This window comes from Diplotaxodon limnothrissa, linkage group LG3 (genome assembly GCF_057381915.1).
Source record: "Diplotaxodon limnothrissa isolate DT_005_m linkage group LG3, D_limnothrissa_male_GT1.1, whole genome shotgun sequence".
In the NCBI taxonomy this organism is placed as follows: Eukaryota; Metazoa; Chordata; class Actinopteri; order Cichliformes; family Cichlidae; genus Diplotaxodon; species Diplotaxodon limnothrissa.
In genome coordinates, this window is record NC_140598.1 from 801,400 (window position 1) to 820,776 (window position 19,377).

The 19,377-nt window shown below is 42.0% G+C and overlaps 1 protein-coding gene across 2 annotated transcripts in view; it reads right to left on the reverse strand.

Moving 5' to 3' along the window:
• LOC146634222 (uncharacterized) overlaps positions 1–19,377 on the reverse strand; it is a 61,826-nt gene that overhangs the window by 3,515 nt on the left and 38,934 nt on the right. The window contains exons 1-6 of one of the 2 annotated variants that reach the window (XM_085375531.1): positions 17,464–17,667; positions 13,207–13,554; positions 10,199–10,522; positions 10,000–10,107; positions 8,990–9,307; positions 1,661–1,993 (exon numbers count right to left, since the gene is read on the reverse strand). In XM_085375531.1, coding sequence (XP_085231657.1) covers positions 1,661–1,993; positions 8,990–9,307; positions 10,000–10,107; positions 10,199–10,522; positions 13,207–13,554; positions 17,464–17,500 — 1,468 coding nt within the window. In that variant the 5' untranslated portion in view covers positions 17,501–17,667. Of the gene's footprint in view, positions 1–1,660; positions 1,994–8,989; positions 9,308–9,999; positions 10,108–10,198; positions 10,523–11,153; positions 11,162–13,206; positions 13,555–17,463; positions 17,668–19,377 lie in introns of those variants that run through there. The other variant, XM_085375524.1, reaches the window with a different exon arrangement.

Below are 19,377 nucleotides of genomic sequence, written 5' to 3' on the forward strand. Positions count from 1 at the left end.
CCTTAAAGTACGCAGCCTCAACGATCCTCAAGGGCCGCGTACTCAAAGACCGCTAAGGCCGGAAGTGCGAGGCTTGTGAAATGGGACGGTCTAGCCTCCGTTGCGCTGCCCAGGTTGCCTAGCAACCATGATACTAACAGCTGGAAACGTGTCATACAGCTTTGTTTGAAAGAAATGAAGGAGAAAATCTTTTGTTCATTTGTTTGTTTGTTGCTACATGAGCTTTGATCATTCTCTGTAAGATTAAGCTCAGCTATTGAACGGCGTATATTTTAAAGTAAAGGCTTTAAAACCAAGTTAGTACAAACGTCACTAATGTCACATAACTTTGCCGACATGTGGCCAACAGTAATGTTTTAATGTTCTTTGTTATTTAACATTTGCACATAAACAAGTGACATAATATTCAGTACTTAAAGTTTACTCTTCGGGCGCCCCTCATCCGCCGTTTTTTTCGGCAAAATTATCCACACCCACCGCTGCGCTATGCATTCTGGGATATGTTGGGCCACGAAGTCTACACCGCCACATCCTTAAAATTCAGGGAAATGAAGGACGCATTTGAGGGCCGCATTTCGAGCAGCCTTCGAATTGGGACAGCCTTCGTCGCGTCGCGGTGACGTAATCGGCCTTAAAATGCGGCTTTTAAGGCTGCAGACCCTGAATTGGGATACAGCCAGTGAGTGAGTGAGTGATTCGTTCGCTCTATGATTCAGCACAGGAGGGAGGGGGTGAATAGCTCAAATGTGCTGTTAGCATGTTAGCAGAGCGATGCTACTGTGAACCGAGGAGCTATTGTCTTGATGTGAGCTTCTACTCAGGGCTTTTTCTTCCAGTTCAGAACAGAAATGCTTTTGTTAAGATACTGGATGTTGTGTTAAAATTGTGTCCACAATTTTAATTATAAGCTAGATACATTGCTGCTAACAGCAACAGAGATGAGTCAGTGAGTTAGTTGGACTTGTGAATCATGATTCATGAGTCAGTAAAGTGATTCTCCAGTATTGAACGATTCGTTCATGATTCGCGCATCACTAGTCAGCGTCTCCTTCCGTGTCGCGTCCTCCCTCATGGCCGTGTACCCCTCCGTGTTTCTTTGCGAGTCAGTTTCATAAGAATTTCCCAGTCTAGTTTTGTTTTGTATCGCCTTTTCCTCCGTTCAGAAAATAAAGCTGCATTTTGAGTTTAAGCTTCCTTTCGGTGAGTTTGCGTTTTGGTCCAATTCCAGCCTGCACATAATGTTCATGACACCCTGCTTTATATGATGAATGATATAAGCAGTACCAGCTAGCATTTTGGATGTTGTGTTTTTTTCATGTTGTGCGCATGAGATCCCAGCAAATTCCAAGAGTAAGTTGAGGCGTAAGATTGTCCAATTATTGTCCAATTTAAGAAAAATAGTACACTTTCACTTGAAGGCTTCTCTCTTGTTTTGTTGCTGAACACATTGCACCATGTTTAGCATGATTAGCATTCTGTGTATGGTCACCAGCGTGTTCATTTATTTAGCTTGTTTGACTTGTAGAAACCACTGTGGTTTCTTTTCTTTTGAGTTTTGATTAGTTGGCTGGCATCTGTCAGCTCACTTTTGTTTTTATTTATTTTCGGTTTTTAATCATTTTCTGAACTCTGATCTTTGAGCTGTATCTACAGCACTGACCTTTGACTCTCAGCTCCACCTTTTTCTTCAGCAGGATGTTTTTCTTGGTGTCGTAGACGATGCAGGTGTAGATACCCGTGTTTCCATCTGTGGGGTATTTCAGGGTCAGACTGAGGTCTCCAGTTTTCAGTGGGTCTTCATTCATTTTCGTTCTTTCTGTGTAGATCTTGTCCTGTTCTTCAGGCTGGTCAGAGCTCTTCTGATACACGTGGACCTTTGTGTTGTACATGTTTGTCCACTCAATGGTTGCTATGTCAAGCAGGGGAACTTTTGAAGAGGTTTTGAAAGGCAGCTGGACAAACTCCACCCCTGAATCCACCTCCACCTGGGGGACTGAGAGGACAACAAAGCACAGCATGAGCTGTACAGACATCAGCAGCAGCAGTGTGTACATTTTCTTTGACCGGATGAAGTGAAATATTTTTAGTGATGTTTGTTTGGAGTCTGAAATATGTCCCATTACTCTACTGTGTTGTGTTTATCTGTCCAATCAGCAGCAGAGCTGATGTGTCCAGAGTCAAACCTTTATTTGATATTAATGACGAAACAAGGCACTGGCTCAAAAACTGAATCACTACTCACAGCTTCATTCACTACACACATGGTTCAAAATGATAAACTATGTTTCAGTCACCTTTAATACATCGAGTTTTACGCCAACGTTTCAAAGCTCCACCTGAAGCACCGGGCCTACATCCACACGTACCCGGGTATTTTTGAAAACTGAGATTTTTCTATGCATTTGCACTTTTCGTCCACACGTAAACTGCGTTTTCAGTCGCTGAAAACAGAGATTTCTAAAAACGCCTGCCAGAGTGGATATTTTCGAAAACTCAGTTTTTGCATTTATGTGTGGACTAGTGATGTGTCGGTCTCGAACGAAATGGCTCTTAGAGCCGGAGCTTTGACGTGATCGACGCGAGCTGGTATTGTGCCAAAAAGTGATTGTCTGCCAAAAACGGATTTCCAATGTTTCTGTGTATTAATATCTTTGCGTATGTTCGTAAATAGACTTCAGTGAACAGGGTTTACAAAGGGGTTATATATAAAATTAAAAAAATATTATTATTATTATTGTTATTGTACTTACATTATAACCAATCCGGTTCTTTATCCCCACTTAAAATATTTTTGCAGAACTATTGTAATATTTGCTGGTATTTCTGCTCTTGGCCAACTTACTCTTATGAAAGACATTTTTAATGTTAATGAGATTTTTTAACTGCATAAATAAAGGTTATACAGTGGGGCAAAAAAGTATTTAGTCAGCCACCGATTGTGCAAGTTCCCCCACTTAAAATGATGACAGAGGTCAGTAATTTGCACCAGAGGTACACTTCAACTGTGAGAGACAGAATGTGAAAAAAAAATCCATGAATCCACATGGTAGGATTTGTAAAGAATTTATTCGTAAATCAGGGTGGAAAATAAGTATTTGGTCAATAACAAAAATACAACTCAATACTTTGTAACATAACCTTTGTTGGCAATAACAGAGGTCAAACGTTTACTATAGGTCTTTACCAGGTTTGCACACACAGTAGCTGGTATTTTGGCCCATTCCTCCATGCAGATCTTCTCGAGAGCAGTGATGTTTTGGGGCTGTCGCCGAGCAACACGGACTTTCAACTCCCGCCACAGATTTTCTATGGGGTTGAGGTCTGGAGACTGGCTAGGCCACTCCAGGACTTTCAAATGCTTCTTACGGAGCCACTCCTTTGTTGCCCGGGCGGTGTGTTTTGGATCATTGTCATGTTGGAAGACCCAGCCTCGTTTCATCTTCAAAGTTCTCACTGATGGAAGGAGGTTTTGGCTCAAAATCTCACGATACATGGCCCCATTCATTCTGTCCTTAACACGGATCAGTCGTCCTGTCCCCTTGGCAGAAAAACAGCCCCATAGCATGATGTTTCCACCCCCATGCTTCACAGTAGGTATGGTGTTCTTGGGATGCAACTCAGTATTCTTCTTCCTCCAAACACGACGAGTTGAGTTTATACCAAAAAGTTCTACTTTGGTTTCATCTGACCACATGACATTCTCCCAATCCTCTGCTGTATCATCCATGTGCTCTCTGGCAAACTTCAGACGGGCCTGGACATGCACTGGCTTCAGCAGCGGAACACGTCTGGCACTGCGGGATTTGATTCCCTGCCGTTGTAGTGTGTTACTGATGGTGACCTTTGTTACTTTGGTCCCAGCTCTCTGCAGGTCATTCACCAGGTCCCCCCGTGTGGTTCTGGGATCTTTGCTCACCGTTCTCATGATCATTTTGACCCCACGGGATGAGATCTTGCGTGGAGCCCCAGATCGAGGGAGATTATCAGTGGTCTTGTATGTCTTCCATTTTCTGATGATTGCTCCCACAGTTGATTTTTTCACACCAAGCTGCTTGCCTATTGTAGATTCACTCTTCCCAGTCTGGTGCAGGTCTACGGTGTCTTTTATACAGATGATGAGTTCAAACAGGTGCCATTCATACAGGTAACGAGTGGGGGACAGAAAAGCTTCTTACAGAAGACGTTACAGGTCTGTGAGAGCCAGAGATTTTCCTTGTTTGAGGTGACCAAATACTTATTTTCCACCCTAATTTACGAATAAATTCTTTACAAATCCTACCATGTGAATTCATGGATTTTTTTTCACATTCTGTCTCTCACAGTTGAAGTGTACCTCTGGTGCAAATTACTGACCTCTGTCATCATTTTAAGTGGGGGAACTTGCACAATCGGTGGCTGACTAAATACTTTTTTGCCCCACTGTAAATAAAACCAAGTTTTTTTTACATTAGTAATTCCTTTTGTGCATAATTTTATATTATTGTTAATAATAAATTAATTAAAGCAACAAAACAACCTGAAGAGCCGGTTCGGAGCCGAAAGAGCCGGTTCTCTAAAAAGAGCCGGAAATAAAATAAATAAAAACGGAGAAAACGCAGTGTCAAAGGTGTGCGCCTATTTTGACGTCACACTGTGCGCCACATTATTTTTTCGGTGAAATGAATTTCTACAATACTGTTGCTGTTAATTGTACTCTCTGCAGTGTTTAAATGCTTACATATACACACACAGTTACTGTCCCTCCACACATACGACTCGGTTCTGCTTCTATTAGTGATGTTCGATTCGTGAACGAATCGTTCAGTACTCGAGAATCACTTTACTGACTCGTGAATCATGATTCACAAGCCCAACTGACTCACTGACTCATCCCTGTTGCTGTTAGCAAACTAATTCCATTAGTAGAAATATATCTAGGTTATAATTAAAATTGTGGGGGGGGGGGGAAAACAACAGCCAGTTTCGTAACAAAAGCATTTCTGCTCTGAACTGGAAGAAAAAACCCTGAGTAGAAGCTCACATCAAGAAAATAGCTCCCCGGTTCAGAGTAGCATCGCGCTGCTAACATGCTAACAACACATTTGAGCTACTCACCCCCTCGCTTCCTGTGCGGAATCGTAAGCATAAGCGAATCACTCAGGACTCGCTCACCCCCTCCCTCCTGTGCTGAATCAAAGAGCGAACGAATCACTCAGGACTCACTAACCCCCTCCCTCCTGTGCTGAATCAAAGAGCGAACGAATCACTCAGGACTCACTAACCCCCTCCCTCCTGTGCTGAATCAAAGAGCGGGCGAACGAATCACTCACTCACTCACCCCCTCCCTCCTGTGCTGAATCATAGAGCGAGCGAACGAATCACTCACTCACCCCCTCCCTCCTGGCTCACAGCTTCTTCTTCTTCTTGGTTGGCAACCAATGTTAAGGCGCATTACCGCCCCCTGGCTCACAGCGCAGTGGACATTTAGATGAGAAAATATATATTTGACACACTTAAGGAAAATACTAACAAAATAAATGTTTATTAAGCAATTTTGATAGGAAATTGCTTAATTTTAGAAATGTTTTTGCTCTTTTTTTCTCTATAAAATCCAGAGACAAAGAGGAGTTGAAAAGGGTGCAGAGAGAGCTGAGGGGACTGATAAGGAATGGGAAGGAGAGCTACAGGCAGAAGATGGAGAACCAGCTTCAACAAAACAACGTTGGTGAAGTCTGGAGAGGCCTCAGAACCATCTCGGGCCACAAACAGCAGAACTCTCTGCCTGGGAGGGATGTGAGATGGGCAAATGAACTGAATCATTTCTTCAACAGATTTGATTCAGCCATGAGGCAGTCTGCAACATCGGCTGCAGACTCACCCACCCCCACTGCTGCTGTTCCACCTCAGACACTTCACACCTCCTCTATTCACCCTGCTCACTCCCCCCCACCCCCAACAACAGCATCCAATACACACTCAACACAAGGCTCCAGCCTGTCTCTCTCAACCACCCAGGTTAGGAGGGAACTGAGGAGGATTAATGGCAAGAAGGCAGCGGGTCCAGATGGCATCAGCTCGAGGGTCGTCAGGTCCTGCGCGGACCAACTGTGTGGGGTGATGGAGCACCTCTTCAACCTGAGCCTGAGGTTGGGAAGAGTCCCACAGCTCTGGAAAACCTCCTGTGTTGTACCAGTGCCAAAGACTTCACGCCCCAAGGACCTCAACAGCTACAGGCCGGTGGCTCTGACATCCCACCTGATGAAGACCCTGGAGCGGTTGGTCCTGGCTCAGCTTCGGCGCCTAATAAGCTCATCACTGGACCCACTTCAGTTTGCCTACCAGCCTGGCATTGGAGCGGATGATGCCGTCATTCACCTCCTACATCGTTCCCTCGCTCACCTGGAGACCGCTGGAAGCACTGTGAGAATCATGTTCTTTGATTTCTCCAGTGCCTTCAACACCATTCTTCCCTCGGTTCTAAAGGACAAGCTGGTGAACTCTGGAGTGGACCATCACCTCACTACCTGGATCCTGGACTACCTCACCGACCGACCACAGTATGTGAGGACTCAGGGCTGTGTGTCGGACAGGGTCGTCTGCAGTACGAGGGCCCCACAGGGAACGGTTCTGGCTCCGTTCCTCTTCACCATCTACACTGCAGACTTCTCCCACAATTCCACCCAGTGCTTCCTGCAGAAGTTCTCTGATGACTCTGCAATAGTCGGCCTCATCACTGATGGGGACGACAAGGAGTACAGAGGTCTGACCCAAGACTTTGTGGACTGGTGCCAGCTGAACTACCTCCAGATCAACGCCAGTAAAACCAAGGAACTGGTGGTAGACTTCCGCAGGCACAAGCATTCTCCACTGCAACCACTGAACATCCAAGGTATGGACATTGAGGCTGTGGACAGCTACAGGTACCTTGGTGTTCATCTGAACAATAGACTGGACTGGACTCATAACTCAGACGCCCTCTACAGGAAAGGGCAGAGCAGGCTGTACCTGCTGCGGAGACTCAGGTCGTTTGGAGTGGAGGGCCCACTCCTGAAGAAATTCTATGACTCTGTTGTGGCTTCTGCTATCTTTTATGGCGTGGTCTGCTGGGGCGGCAGCATCTCTGCTGGGGACAGGAAGAGACTGAACAGGGTGATCCGAAGGGCCAGCTCTGTTCTAGGATGCCCTCTGGACCCAGTGGAGGTGGTGAGTGACAGGAGAACGGCGGCTAAGCTGTCATCCCTGATGGACAACATCTCCCACCCCATGCAGCAGACTGTGACAGCACTGAGCAGCTCCTTCAGTGGGAGACTGCGGCACCCACGGTGTGGGACGGAGAGATTTCGCAGGTCTTTCCTCCCCACTGCTGTCAGACTCCATAATAAAGACTTTAACTGATCAAGCACACACATCCATACATATGCAATAATACTAAGTGCAATAATCCTTTCTGTCATCGTTGTATTTTTACTCAGTTGTATATAGTATTTGTATTTGTATTCTATTTTTATCTTATTGTATATTTATTTTATTTTATTCTACTGTATATAGTATTTTATTTTATTCTATTCTGTACAGTTGTGTACTGTATTTATTCTTATTGTATTCTAATTTTTGCCTCATAACTTTTGCACTGTCCACTTCCTGCTGTGACAAAACAAATTTCCCACGTGTGGGACTAATAAAGGTTATCTTATCTTATCTTATCTTAAAATAGTTTGTTTGTTTTTTAAGCATTCATCTTAGCAGTGGGATTTACATGAAAAGGGAAACAAATTAAGTTTGAGTGAAAATGTAAAATTTTTGCACTCTCTGGTCAACTGACTCAGTGAATCAAATGACTCAAAAAAACCGATTCACTTTGGTGAGTGACTCATTAACACTCGATTCAGTAAAAAGAATCAAATTTACCATCACTAGCTTCTATGCCCCAGCTTTGTTTACTTTTTCCCAACGAGGCTTCTAGACTTCTGATTGGCCAACATTTCTACACGGTTAGGAATATATTGCCCCCTGCTGCTTTGGCATGTTCCTAGCAGCGTTTTCCTTCATTTCTGCGTTTACGCGTTTTTTTTTAAACGAAAACAGAAAATCTCCATTTTCAAAAATACGTGTGGACGTAGCGTGAAGCTCTTCAAACACAATCAGTGATTTCAATTGAAGCAAACTCCGCCCACAGTTTCACAACAATAAATAAAGTGTAGTTCAAAGCCTCGGTGTTAGAGGTAACATCACTATTTGGTGTCTTTAAAAAAAGAAAATCAGGATGTTCACTGCAGGAAATTCTGATTCCAGAGGGACGTCATTCTCTGTCAGCCTTCATCATCAGGATGGAAAGTGAAAGTTATCAGAAAGTTAGACACATCATTGGATCTACCTGAAACAGCTGAGGCATACCGTGTCTTACATGAAAATGTGAAATGAAATAATATTTACCATTTAACTTTATTTTATCTGAAATATACAGAATGATCACATCTTTTCATCCTTTCATCTTCTTCAGCTTATTTGGGGGGAGGTCGTGGGGGCAGCAGCCTAAGCAGAGAAGCCCAGACCACCCTCACCACCTCCTCCAGCCTGGGAACAACTTGTTTCATAATTTGAGAGCTTCACTCAACTCTCTCTTCACCACTATGGAGAGGTACTGATCAAATATGGTAAATAACCTACAAGAATGTTGTTGTCTGAAAATCCAAACGATTTAACAAACTGACTAAGACATCAGTTTATTCCACCTTTTTGTTTCCTTTATTGGAAATGTTCGGTTTTATGCGTTTTGTTTTTTTTCTTAATCTTGTTGTTCTGAAGACGATGTTACAAACTGAAAGTGTCTGTTAGCTGCAGAGCTCTGAAACTTCACACAGCTTTGGATGATAACATGGAGAAAGGATGTGGAGATGTTCACACTTCTGCTAGAAATCATCTTCTAGTTATTGTGAAAAGGACTGTATAAGGACCAGTCTGTTTACCATTTACTGACTTCTGATCTTTGACGTGTATCTACAGCACTAACCTTTGACAGTCAGCTTCACGTGTTTCTTCATCAGGATGTTTCCCTCCCTGCTGTAGATGGTGCAGATGTAGGTGTTTGTGATTGTCGGGTATTTCAGGGTCAGACTGAAGTCTCCAAGCGTCAGCAGATTTTTCCTCATCTTGGTTCTGGCTTTAAAATCTGGGTGCTGGTATTCAGGTTTGTCAGAGCCGTTCTCATACACGTGGACCTTTCCATTTTTATCCGTCCACTCCACTTTACCATCTTCAGGCAGACGAACTGTGGTTTTACAGGGCAGCAGGACAGACTCCATCCCTGAATCTACCTCCACCTTGTAACCTTTGAGGACAACAAAGCACAGCATGATGACATCAGCTGGCAGCAGCTGTGATGGTCACATGACCTCCCTGTCCCTCCTTGTCTTCTAGTCTCAGTCAGATTGTGTCTCAGTTTGTTCCTGATGTGTTCCTGACTCGTTCTTTGGTAACTAGTCTGCAGCGTCCTGTAAAGTGCTGCAGACATGTTGGATGAAGAAGCACAGACAGCCTGAGCCTCCACAGTCGGCCATGTCTCACACACATCAGCACAAAAACCATGAAGATCTCATGTGTCTGAACATCTGAAGCTCTCCACCACATGACTGAGCACAACTCAAGGAGGAACATTTACTGAAGCTGCTGCAACATTTACTGTCAGCATATGTTTCCATGTCAGCCTGCTGTTTACCACCACAGAAGAAGAACAGCTTGTCCACATGCAGCCTCTGTGTCAGATCAATGCAGTGAAGCACACACACTGTTTAGTAAAGTCATGTTGTGGAGCTGTTTCACTGATCAATGACTGAGTCTGAAGGAGGTTTTCTGACTTCTGGAACAAACCTGGAAGTTTCTCTTCAGCTCTCTGTATCAGCTGTTTGTAACTCTCAACTCTTTCAGCTTCTGGAACAAGTTTGTGTGAGCCGCAGTCAAGGAGCCACCAGAGGACACCTGCTGACCATCGGCATTATGGGTAGTGTAGTAGGAGACACTCACCTGACATGAAATAGTGACGTAAATAAGATATGAGACCTCCAGAAATCCCAAGAAGAACCAGGAGGCCCAAGAGAACCAGGAGAACTGTGGCCCAGGATGGAAATGGTTCTGTGGAGAAACAGAAACTATAACGACATGAACACTGAACTCTGACCTAAATCTACAACACTGACCTCTGACCTGTATTTACATCTCTGACCTTTGACCTGCAGCACTACTTTCTGTCTCAGGATGTCTTTGTCCCTGTAGATGGTGCAGATGTATCCTCCACTGTCTCTCTCTGTGGGGTATTTCAGGGTCAGGCTGAGGTCTCCAGTTCTCAGCAGGTCTTTGTTCATCTTCGTGCGGCCACAGTAAATGTCGTCCTGGTTCTTAAGGTGGTCGCTTCTGTTTGAATACACATGGACCACTCGGTCAGAGCGAGTCCACTCCACTCTGGAACCCTCAGGCAGCTCAGGTTTTGTTTTGCAGGGCAGGATGATGAAGTCTGACGTTTTCCACATTGTCACCTCCTCTTGGTCGTCTATGAGGACAAGAAACACATTATCAACCACAAAGACAGTGCAGTATAATACTGGTGGTAACTGGAGCATGATGGAGCAAGTACTGCTTCTAACTTTTCAACAGACTCTCTCCACTCTATAAGTATATTCCCATCTACAGGGAGTGCAGAATTATTAGGCAAATGAGTATTTTGTCCACATCATCCTCTTCATGCATGTTGTCTTACTCCAAGCTGTATAGGCTTGAAAGCCTACTACCAATTAAGCATATTAGGTGATGTGCATCTCTGTAATGAGAAGGGGTGTGGTCTAATGACATCAACACCCTATATCAGGTGTGCATAATTATTAGGCAACGTCCTTTCCTTTGGCAAAATGGGTCAAAATGTACTACAGCCTGTACATACTTATAGTTATAGAATATTCACAACATACTTCATACCGTGTACATTATAACATACCATAATAGACCCATTTCTGTAATATACTCACATATCTATATTATTGCTAATATATATTGTAATATATCTATATCACTAAAGCACTTCTGGATGGATGCAAACTGCATTTCGTTGCCCTGTACCTGTGCATGTGCAAAGACAAAGTTGAATTCTATTCTATTCTAATTCTATTCTATTCTAAAAGAAGGACTTGACAGGCTCAGAAAAGTCAAAAATAGTGAGATATCTTGCAGAGGGATGCAGCAGTCTCAAAATTGCAAAGCTTCTGAAGCGTGATCATCGAAAAATCAAGCGTTTCATTCAAAATAGTCAACAGGGTCGCAAGAAGCGTGTGGAAAAACCAAGGCGCAAAATAACTGCCCATGAACTGAGAAAAGTCAAGCGTGCAGCTTTCAAGATGCCACTTGCCACCAGTTTGGCCATATTTCAGAACTGCAACATCACTGGAGTGCCCAAAAGCACAAGGTGTGCAATACTCAGAGACATGGCCAAGGTAAGAAAGGCTGAAAGACGACCACCACTGAACAAGACACACAAGCTGAAACGTCAAGACTGGGCCAAGAAATATCTCAAGACTGGTTTTTCTAAGGTTTTATGGACTGATGAAATGAGAGCGAGTCTTGATGGGCCAGATGGATGGGCCCGTGGCTGGATTGGTAAAGGGCAGAGAGCTCCAGTCCGACTCAGACGCCAGCAAGGTGGAGGTGGAGTACTGGTTTGGGCTGGTATCATCAAAGATGAGCTTGTGGGGCCTTTTCAGGTTGAGGATGGAGTCAAGCTCAACTCCCAGTCCTACTGCCAGTTTCTGGAAGACACCTTCTTCAAGCAGTGGTACAGGAAGAAGTCTGCATCCTTCAAGAAAAACATGATTTTCATGCAGGACAATGCTCCATCACACGTGTCCAAGTACTCCACAGCGTGGCTGGCAAGAAAGGGTATAAAAGAAGAAAAACTAATGACATGGCCTCCTTGTTCACCTGATCTGAACCCCATTGAGAACCTGTGGTCCATCATCAAATGTGAGATTTACAAGGAGGGAAAACAGTACACCTCTCTGAACAGTGTCTGGGAGGCTGTGGTTGCTGCTGCACGCAATGTTGATGGTGAACAGATCAAAACACTGACAGAATCCATGGATGGCAGGCTTTTGAGTGTCCTTGCAAAGAAAGGTGGCTATATTGGTCGCTGATTTGTTTTTGTTTTGTTTTTGAATGTCAGAAATGTATATTTGTGAATGTGGAGATGTTATATTGGTTTCACTGGTAAAAATAAATAATTGAAATGGGTATATATTTGTTTTTGTTAAGTTGCCTAATAATTCTGCACAGTAATAGTCACCTGCACACACAGATATCCCCCTAAAATAGCTAAAACTAAAAACAAACTAAAAACTACTTCCAAAAACATTCAGCTTTGATATTAATGAGTTTTTTGGGTTCATTGAGAACATGGTTGTTGTTCAATAATAAAATTATTCCTCAAAAATACAACTTGCCTAATAATTCTGCACTCCCTGTATATCCTTAATTACCTTAGTTACCCAAACAGACAGTACATCCTTTCAACTCTCCCAACTACAGTGGGATGCAAAAGTTTGGGCAACCTTGTTAATAGTCATTAGTTTCCTGTATAAATCGCTGGTTGTTACAATAAAAAAATGTCAGTTAAATGTATCATATAGGAGACACACACAGTGAGTCTGACAGCCTCGTCTGTCGGTCTCCATCTACCATGTACCCTCACTCATGAATGACACCCCAAGATGCTTAAACTCGACCACCTTGGAGGTCCTTGAATCAGAGTGGGTTCCTTAGAACTGAAGAAGCTCCTTGGATGAGAGGTGAAACGTCTTCAAGCAACTTAAAGAAGTCCAGACGCTTTTCTTTCCAAGCTCCTTAGACCAGAGTGGGAACTTTGAACTCTTTTCTGGATGCCCATGCGGGTCCATGAGGACCATTGCATCAGACTTGGAGGAGCTGATTCTCATTTTTGCTGCTTCACGGCTGTGATTTACTCCAGTGCGAGCTGACATGGACATATCCAAAGGCAATGGATCCCAACCTGGGAATTCTTTTCACATTGGGACTAACTGGATGAAACTTTTAAGTGACCCAGCTATTTCTAGCATTAAAAACACCATTTTCTCACCATTACCTACAATTTCAAATCCCCATTCAAATTCTTTTCTCAAGCCTATTGAACTTCAGGTTTTACTGTGTATACGTTCTGGTTTTGTTGCTGACCTTTGACCTGCAGCTGTATATCTGTCACTTTCAGTTCATCTCCTCCATCACTGATGGAGCAGGTGTATGCTCCACTGTCAGTCTTTGTTGGTTTTCTCAGAGTGAGGCTAAAGTCTCCAGTGTCCAGAGCATCAGGTCTCATCGACGTGCGCCCGCTGTAACGCTGGTTTTGTCCTCCAAGATCATCTCTTCCTTCACGCTGTAGGTGGAGAGATTTGGGATGAAGATCACTGCGAGTCCACATCACTGCAGGGTGCTCAGGTATAAAACCTGAGAACTGACAGGACAGCAGGACAGATCTCTCACCCTCATACACCTCCACCACCACAGCCAGGGCATGCTGGGAAACTGAGCAAACATAGAAGCAAAAACACAAATTAACTGCATGCTGCAGTTTTGTCTCATAGTCCATTTTTACCTACAGGATTTTGTAGTCAGCCAATCACAAAAAAGCTAAATATAATCAAAGACATTGAACACATACTCGCCTCAGCTTAATCACTTGCAAACTGTAGATGTTCATTTATTGAGCTTTTCCAGCCATAGTTGAAAAAGTTAAAGTCTTGCACCTTTTTACTTGATCCCATCTCCAACAACTGTTCTAATTTGTATTTTGTTGTTCGCAAAAATTAATTATTTTTGTTTTATTTATAAAATATTATGAACAGTTCTCTACAGTCTGGCATTTTCCCATTTCTCTTAAATGTCCTGTAATCACACCACTACTCGAGAAATATAGCTATAGACACATTTATAATCTTTCACTCCAAAGCAAAATATTTTAAAATATTGTTTATAAACAACAGAATACCTTTAATCTCACAGTCTCTATGATGAGTAGCAGTATGGGTTCAGAACCAATCACAGCACAGAAACAACTCTTACTAACGTCATCAATTCAATTCAATTTTATATAGCACCAAATCACAACAACAGTCGCCTCAAGGCGCTTTATATTGTAAGGTAGACCCTACAATGATACATACAAAGAAAAAAAAACAACAATCATATGACCCCCTATGAGCAAACACTTTGGTGACAGTGGGAAGGAAAAACTCCCTTTTAACAGGAAGAAACCTCTGGCAGAATCAGGCTCAGGGAGGGGCGGGGCCATCAGCTGCGACCGGTTGGGGTGAGAGAAGGAAAACATCATACGGCTGCACTGGTGATTTGGATGTAAAGGAATGTGTGTTGGACGCACCTGAAATGTGTGTGGAAAAGGGGCAGTGTTGGGCAGGTTGCTTTGAAAAAGTAATTAATTATAGTTATTAGTTACTTCTTCAAAAAAGTAACTGAGTTACCAACTGATTTACAAGAAAGTAATTAATTAGTAGGAAAAGTAACTATTGCATTACTGTAAAAAAAATTTTTAATCAGCGTATAATTGGCCATTTTTGACTAGTTTTGATTTGACCTCTATATTTCACCTTTGAAAACTATTTCCTTTGCCTTGTTTGGTATCATCCTTTTCAGCACAACCTCACGTGTCTGAATTTACAGTCATGTTTTCATTTTGACATACTGTATTAACACAACTAAAATCAGACAAAAAACAAACTCAGATTAGAAAAAGTTATATTTTTTACTGTAACAAACACAAACATGTTTCTTGAATCATAATTTATAACTTTAAATGGAAATATAAATTGTACATTTTAAAATCCCATACACAAGTTTATTCAAGGTATTCACATCCATTTACCTTTTACCCGTTTTTAAATGACCATTTCAAACTATTTATATAAAAATCAGGTGTTCTGCATTCAATAAGATGCCACACAAATTATTTGTGCCACTCCAAAACATAATTTCTGTCCACCATAAAGGAGAACATCACAGCCTGATACCTGCAGGTCTGACAGCAGAGCTCTTTCACTCCTCCTGTTTTCTACCTGGAGACACCGTTTATACTGTAATCTGCCTTTGATGGCATTATGGCAGCACCTGTAACATTCAGCAGTTGCCTCATTATTCTGACACACAAAACAAAACTATCCACTACACTACACACTAACTACACACTCCAAACACGCTACATATCACAAATCGAAACCTATGGTTGTTCTTATTTTCTTCAATCAGTGATGAATAGTAAGATGTTCTGGCTTTGCGGAGGGCTTTCTTATTAAGCAGCAAACTATTTCTCCAGGCTAAATGATGATCCTCTAAATTTGTGACACGCCATTTCCTCTCCAGATTATGAGTCATCTGCTTTAGGCTACGTGTTTGAGAATTATACCACGGAGTCAGGTACTTCTGATTTGAGGCCTTAGTTTTCACAGGAGCTACAGTATCCAGAGTCCCACGTATTGAGGAGGTGAAATTATTAACAAGATAATCGACCTCTGTTGGAATAGCGTTCAGATAGCTGCTCTGCTCTATATTGGTACAGGGCATTGAAGATGATAACAGTGGGTGGATTATATTCTTAATCTTAGTTACAGAGCTTTCAGAAAGACATCTACTGTGATGAAGTCTGGGTGGGTGGGTTTTTATGTCTTCCAGCTAGGGTTGGACAGGGTTACGCATCAGGCTTTCAAATGAATTAAAACTCTGTGTTGGTCTTTGGTTAATTAATAAGCTGAAGTGGAAAATTAAATTTCCCTCAATGTCACCTGCTCTGGCACCTGGAAGACACTTGACTATGGTTGCTAGCCAGTTGCGATGCTGCTAGCGATTCGGCTATGAGCTAAGCTAAGCTAGCAAAACCCTAAAGACAGTGAGTGAATACTGTGAAAATAATTACCAGGTAAATCAACATAGAGTGTGCTTTGGATGAAGCACATGAAGATGACACCATAAAATAAGAAGTTGTCGAAAAGCTTTTAATTAAATTGGCTACACGGGGAAGCTACTCAAGAACACCACTGTGGGTTGTAACAGGAAGTGATACTCTAACACAGAAAGAGTGCCTGACAATCAACAGTGACTCAGACACAGTTTCAGTTTTAGGTTCTGCTTTAGCTGGTACAATGACCTCTAACCTCTAAAGGTTGGTAGAAACAAGAAAGAAACTGTGTGTTTTTAAAAGCACAGCAGGCATCCATCTCAGTTACTATAAAAACATTCACGTGAACCAGTCGAATGTGAAAGAAGAAGAAATTTCAATGGCGTTAAACTTTGTCCAGAAGATGCAAATTATGCTGCCTTTCTAGACTATGGAGAAAAGTGTTAGGTGCAAAAAATGAAATCTTTTTTGGCAGCCACTCTTCACGTGTACTATAGGTGGCTGCTTCCTGTCATTCTGCATTTCTGCATTTGGAATATATGTACACTGTGCTAACTGTGTTGAACTTTGCAGAACATGCAAATGCTCCCTGAGCAGCACCTTTGTGCTTTGCTTATGGCAGCAGGAAATTGTTTTTGTGTGGTGGAAGCAGTAGAAAACAATGGACTTCAATATTTAAGACAAAAAAAAAAAAAAAAAAGAAGAAGAAAGAAATGGGAAAAGAGTAGAAAGAAATGCAAGCACTGTTCATCTCATAGTTATATTTATACTGGTTCAATTATATTTTTTCGACAGTGGTTCCTATAACAGCTTTCTTATCGCATTCTGTTAAATGCAGAAATAGGGATTTTTTTTACTGTTGTAAATACTCTTCCTAAAAATACAGTTTTTTAAGAAATTATTATTAGTAGTAGTAGTATAGTTATCACTAATAATAGTAATATATATATATAATAATATATTTTCCATATGGGTCTGTTTACGAACTAATAAGGTGTGCTGATGATATACTGGATATTTCAAAACACTTAAGAAGTGAACAGAGACAAGACAGAAATACTGTTTGTTGGTCCAAAAGTCAGCATAATGAAATGTGCTATATGAATAAACTTTTCATAGCTAGTGCTCTGCAGATGAAGGCGCAGGCGGCACTAAAGGAAAATTGAAACTGCTGGCTAAGGATAAACATTATCTATGGCTTTAGAGATAAATGGAAAACTTAGTGGGGAATTGAACAGTAAACCTAGAGCATCTGTATCACTAGTAAGACTGCACTAATTCCCTGATCCAATGTTGTGACTGACAAACAACTACCAACATAATATCAATCAGTGGCTCCTCCCTGTCTGACCCTGGGCCACCTTACTGGGAAAACAAGTAAAAGTCATTTTAGCAGTGAGTCTGCACCACACTACATGCTGTCACTTCTCTTCTTTTTTAAAGAAGAAGAAACTGCACTTCAACACATTAAAGAGAGAGAGATGAAAGAAAAGCTGATGATGAGAGCAGAGAGAGGAAGGTGTACTTACCGTGCAGGAGGATCACAAACACCACAAACATCTTCATGTTCCTGTCAAACTCAGAGACTCTTTAAAAGCCCTTCAGGACATCAGCTCACAGCAGCTTCACTTTCCTCTGCTGATCATCTACTGACACTCTCACACTGCTTCAGACGGCACATGAGGCTGACTGCTACAGTACCCACCGTGACCATGTCACTGCTGATCCACAGAGTTAAATCAAAGCCTGTGAGGAAATGTGAGCAGACGGGTCAATAAGGTGTGTCTGTGTCACAGATCATTTACAGCCCGACTCGACCAAACTTCAGCAAAGCAGCAATAAAATGTGAACTTTGCTAAGAAACAAAACAAACTCCTTAATGTGTAAATTTGGTTCCTGAGTGAAGTTAAAGTTTCAGGTCTGTGTTACAATCTGTATGTAGAGAATAATACAGACATACTGCCTGATTCTATGTTAAAGATCAGTGTTTATACGAGTATCCTGGTGACCTTTATGACATGTTAGATACTCATGTGATGACTGAACTTTGACCTTCACACAGAAACTCAAACTCTGATAAACTGAACCTGCAGCCGAGCAGGTCAGGACTTCCTGTAAGATCTTAGTTTTTACTCTCTGATGGTTTAACTTCAGCTTTTCAGCACATTTATTTAAAATCACAGTCAGAGCCAATAAAACACTTTAAACCAGCTGCAGGTTTGATGTGTTTCATTCATTTAGTCTCATTAAATAAGTGAACAGCCTCACCCTGTGTAAACATGTCTTTAATTCCAGATCAGTTAATGTGATGCTGTTAATGTAACACTTTGAATCAAAGCTAAAAGGCACATGTTGGTCGTGCAGCTCCACACAGGATCTAAATAAAGGCTTTACTGAAGCACCGATGCCTCGTTTTACACGCAAAGCTTCTCAAAGAGAAACAAAGAAGAAGAAGCAGTCACTGAATGTGACACAGACACATGAAGAAGTCAGACAGGTGGAGTAAAGCTGAGCTCTGATCCTGGCACAGGGTAAAATCAATGATTAACTTCTACAGTTCAGGACAGAAGGACTCTGGGCTTTGTTTCAAAAACTGTTAACGACAGAGACGTTTTACAGGCTCAGAATGGACTTCAGTCTTTTCTGGGTGTGACAGAAAGATGCTGCTCGAACAGCCCACATGCTAACACAGATTTATTGTAAATTAATTGTGTCTGTAAATAAACTGTAAATCAGGAGAGAATAACAACTCTCCTTCATTTGTGTAAATAAAATTTCATTTTTTCTGCAATATTCAGATTCATTATATTTCCAATGCTGCGATTTTACTGTGTTTGCTCAGACCCAGCAGACTGAAGGATCAATGTATTTTTGAATAGATCAAAAAGTGCCCAACAGCGCCCCCATGTGGTCACTCATGACCCTGTATTTATTTGGAACTTTCCCACGCTCACAGAGCAGCAGCTTCCACATCCACACTCATTATGGTCACTGGTCTCTGTGTTCCCTCCCTATTGCCTCCCTACATGTCTCGTATTAAGCTCATGCATTCCTGTTGTATTTCCTGGTTTACTTTGATAGAACCCTGTCCTGTGTGTTGTCATGTTTTGCTTCCTTGTCTCGTCAGCTCTGATTTCTGCCAGCTGTGTTTCCCTCCTGTCTTCCATTCTCTGATTGCTCCTGTGTGTATTTAAGCCCTGTGTTTTCTTTTGATTGTTACTTCTCCATCTGCGTCATTAATGTATAATTTTTTGCATGTTGGGCTCCATGTCATTGCTGCTTGCAGGCCCTGTGTTCTGTCTGCGTTTTAGAATTGTTTAGTTAGTCATTCCAGTTTAGGTTTTTTAGTGTAGCTGATGTTATGTTTATCTCTTGTTTGTATTTAGATTTGCCCCTCTGTAAGTAAAGTTAAATCATAACAAATCCTTCATCTGCGCTTGCAT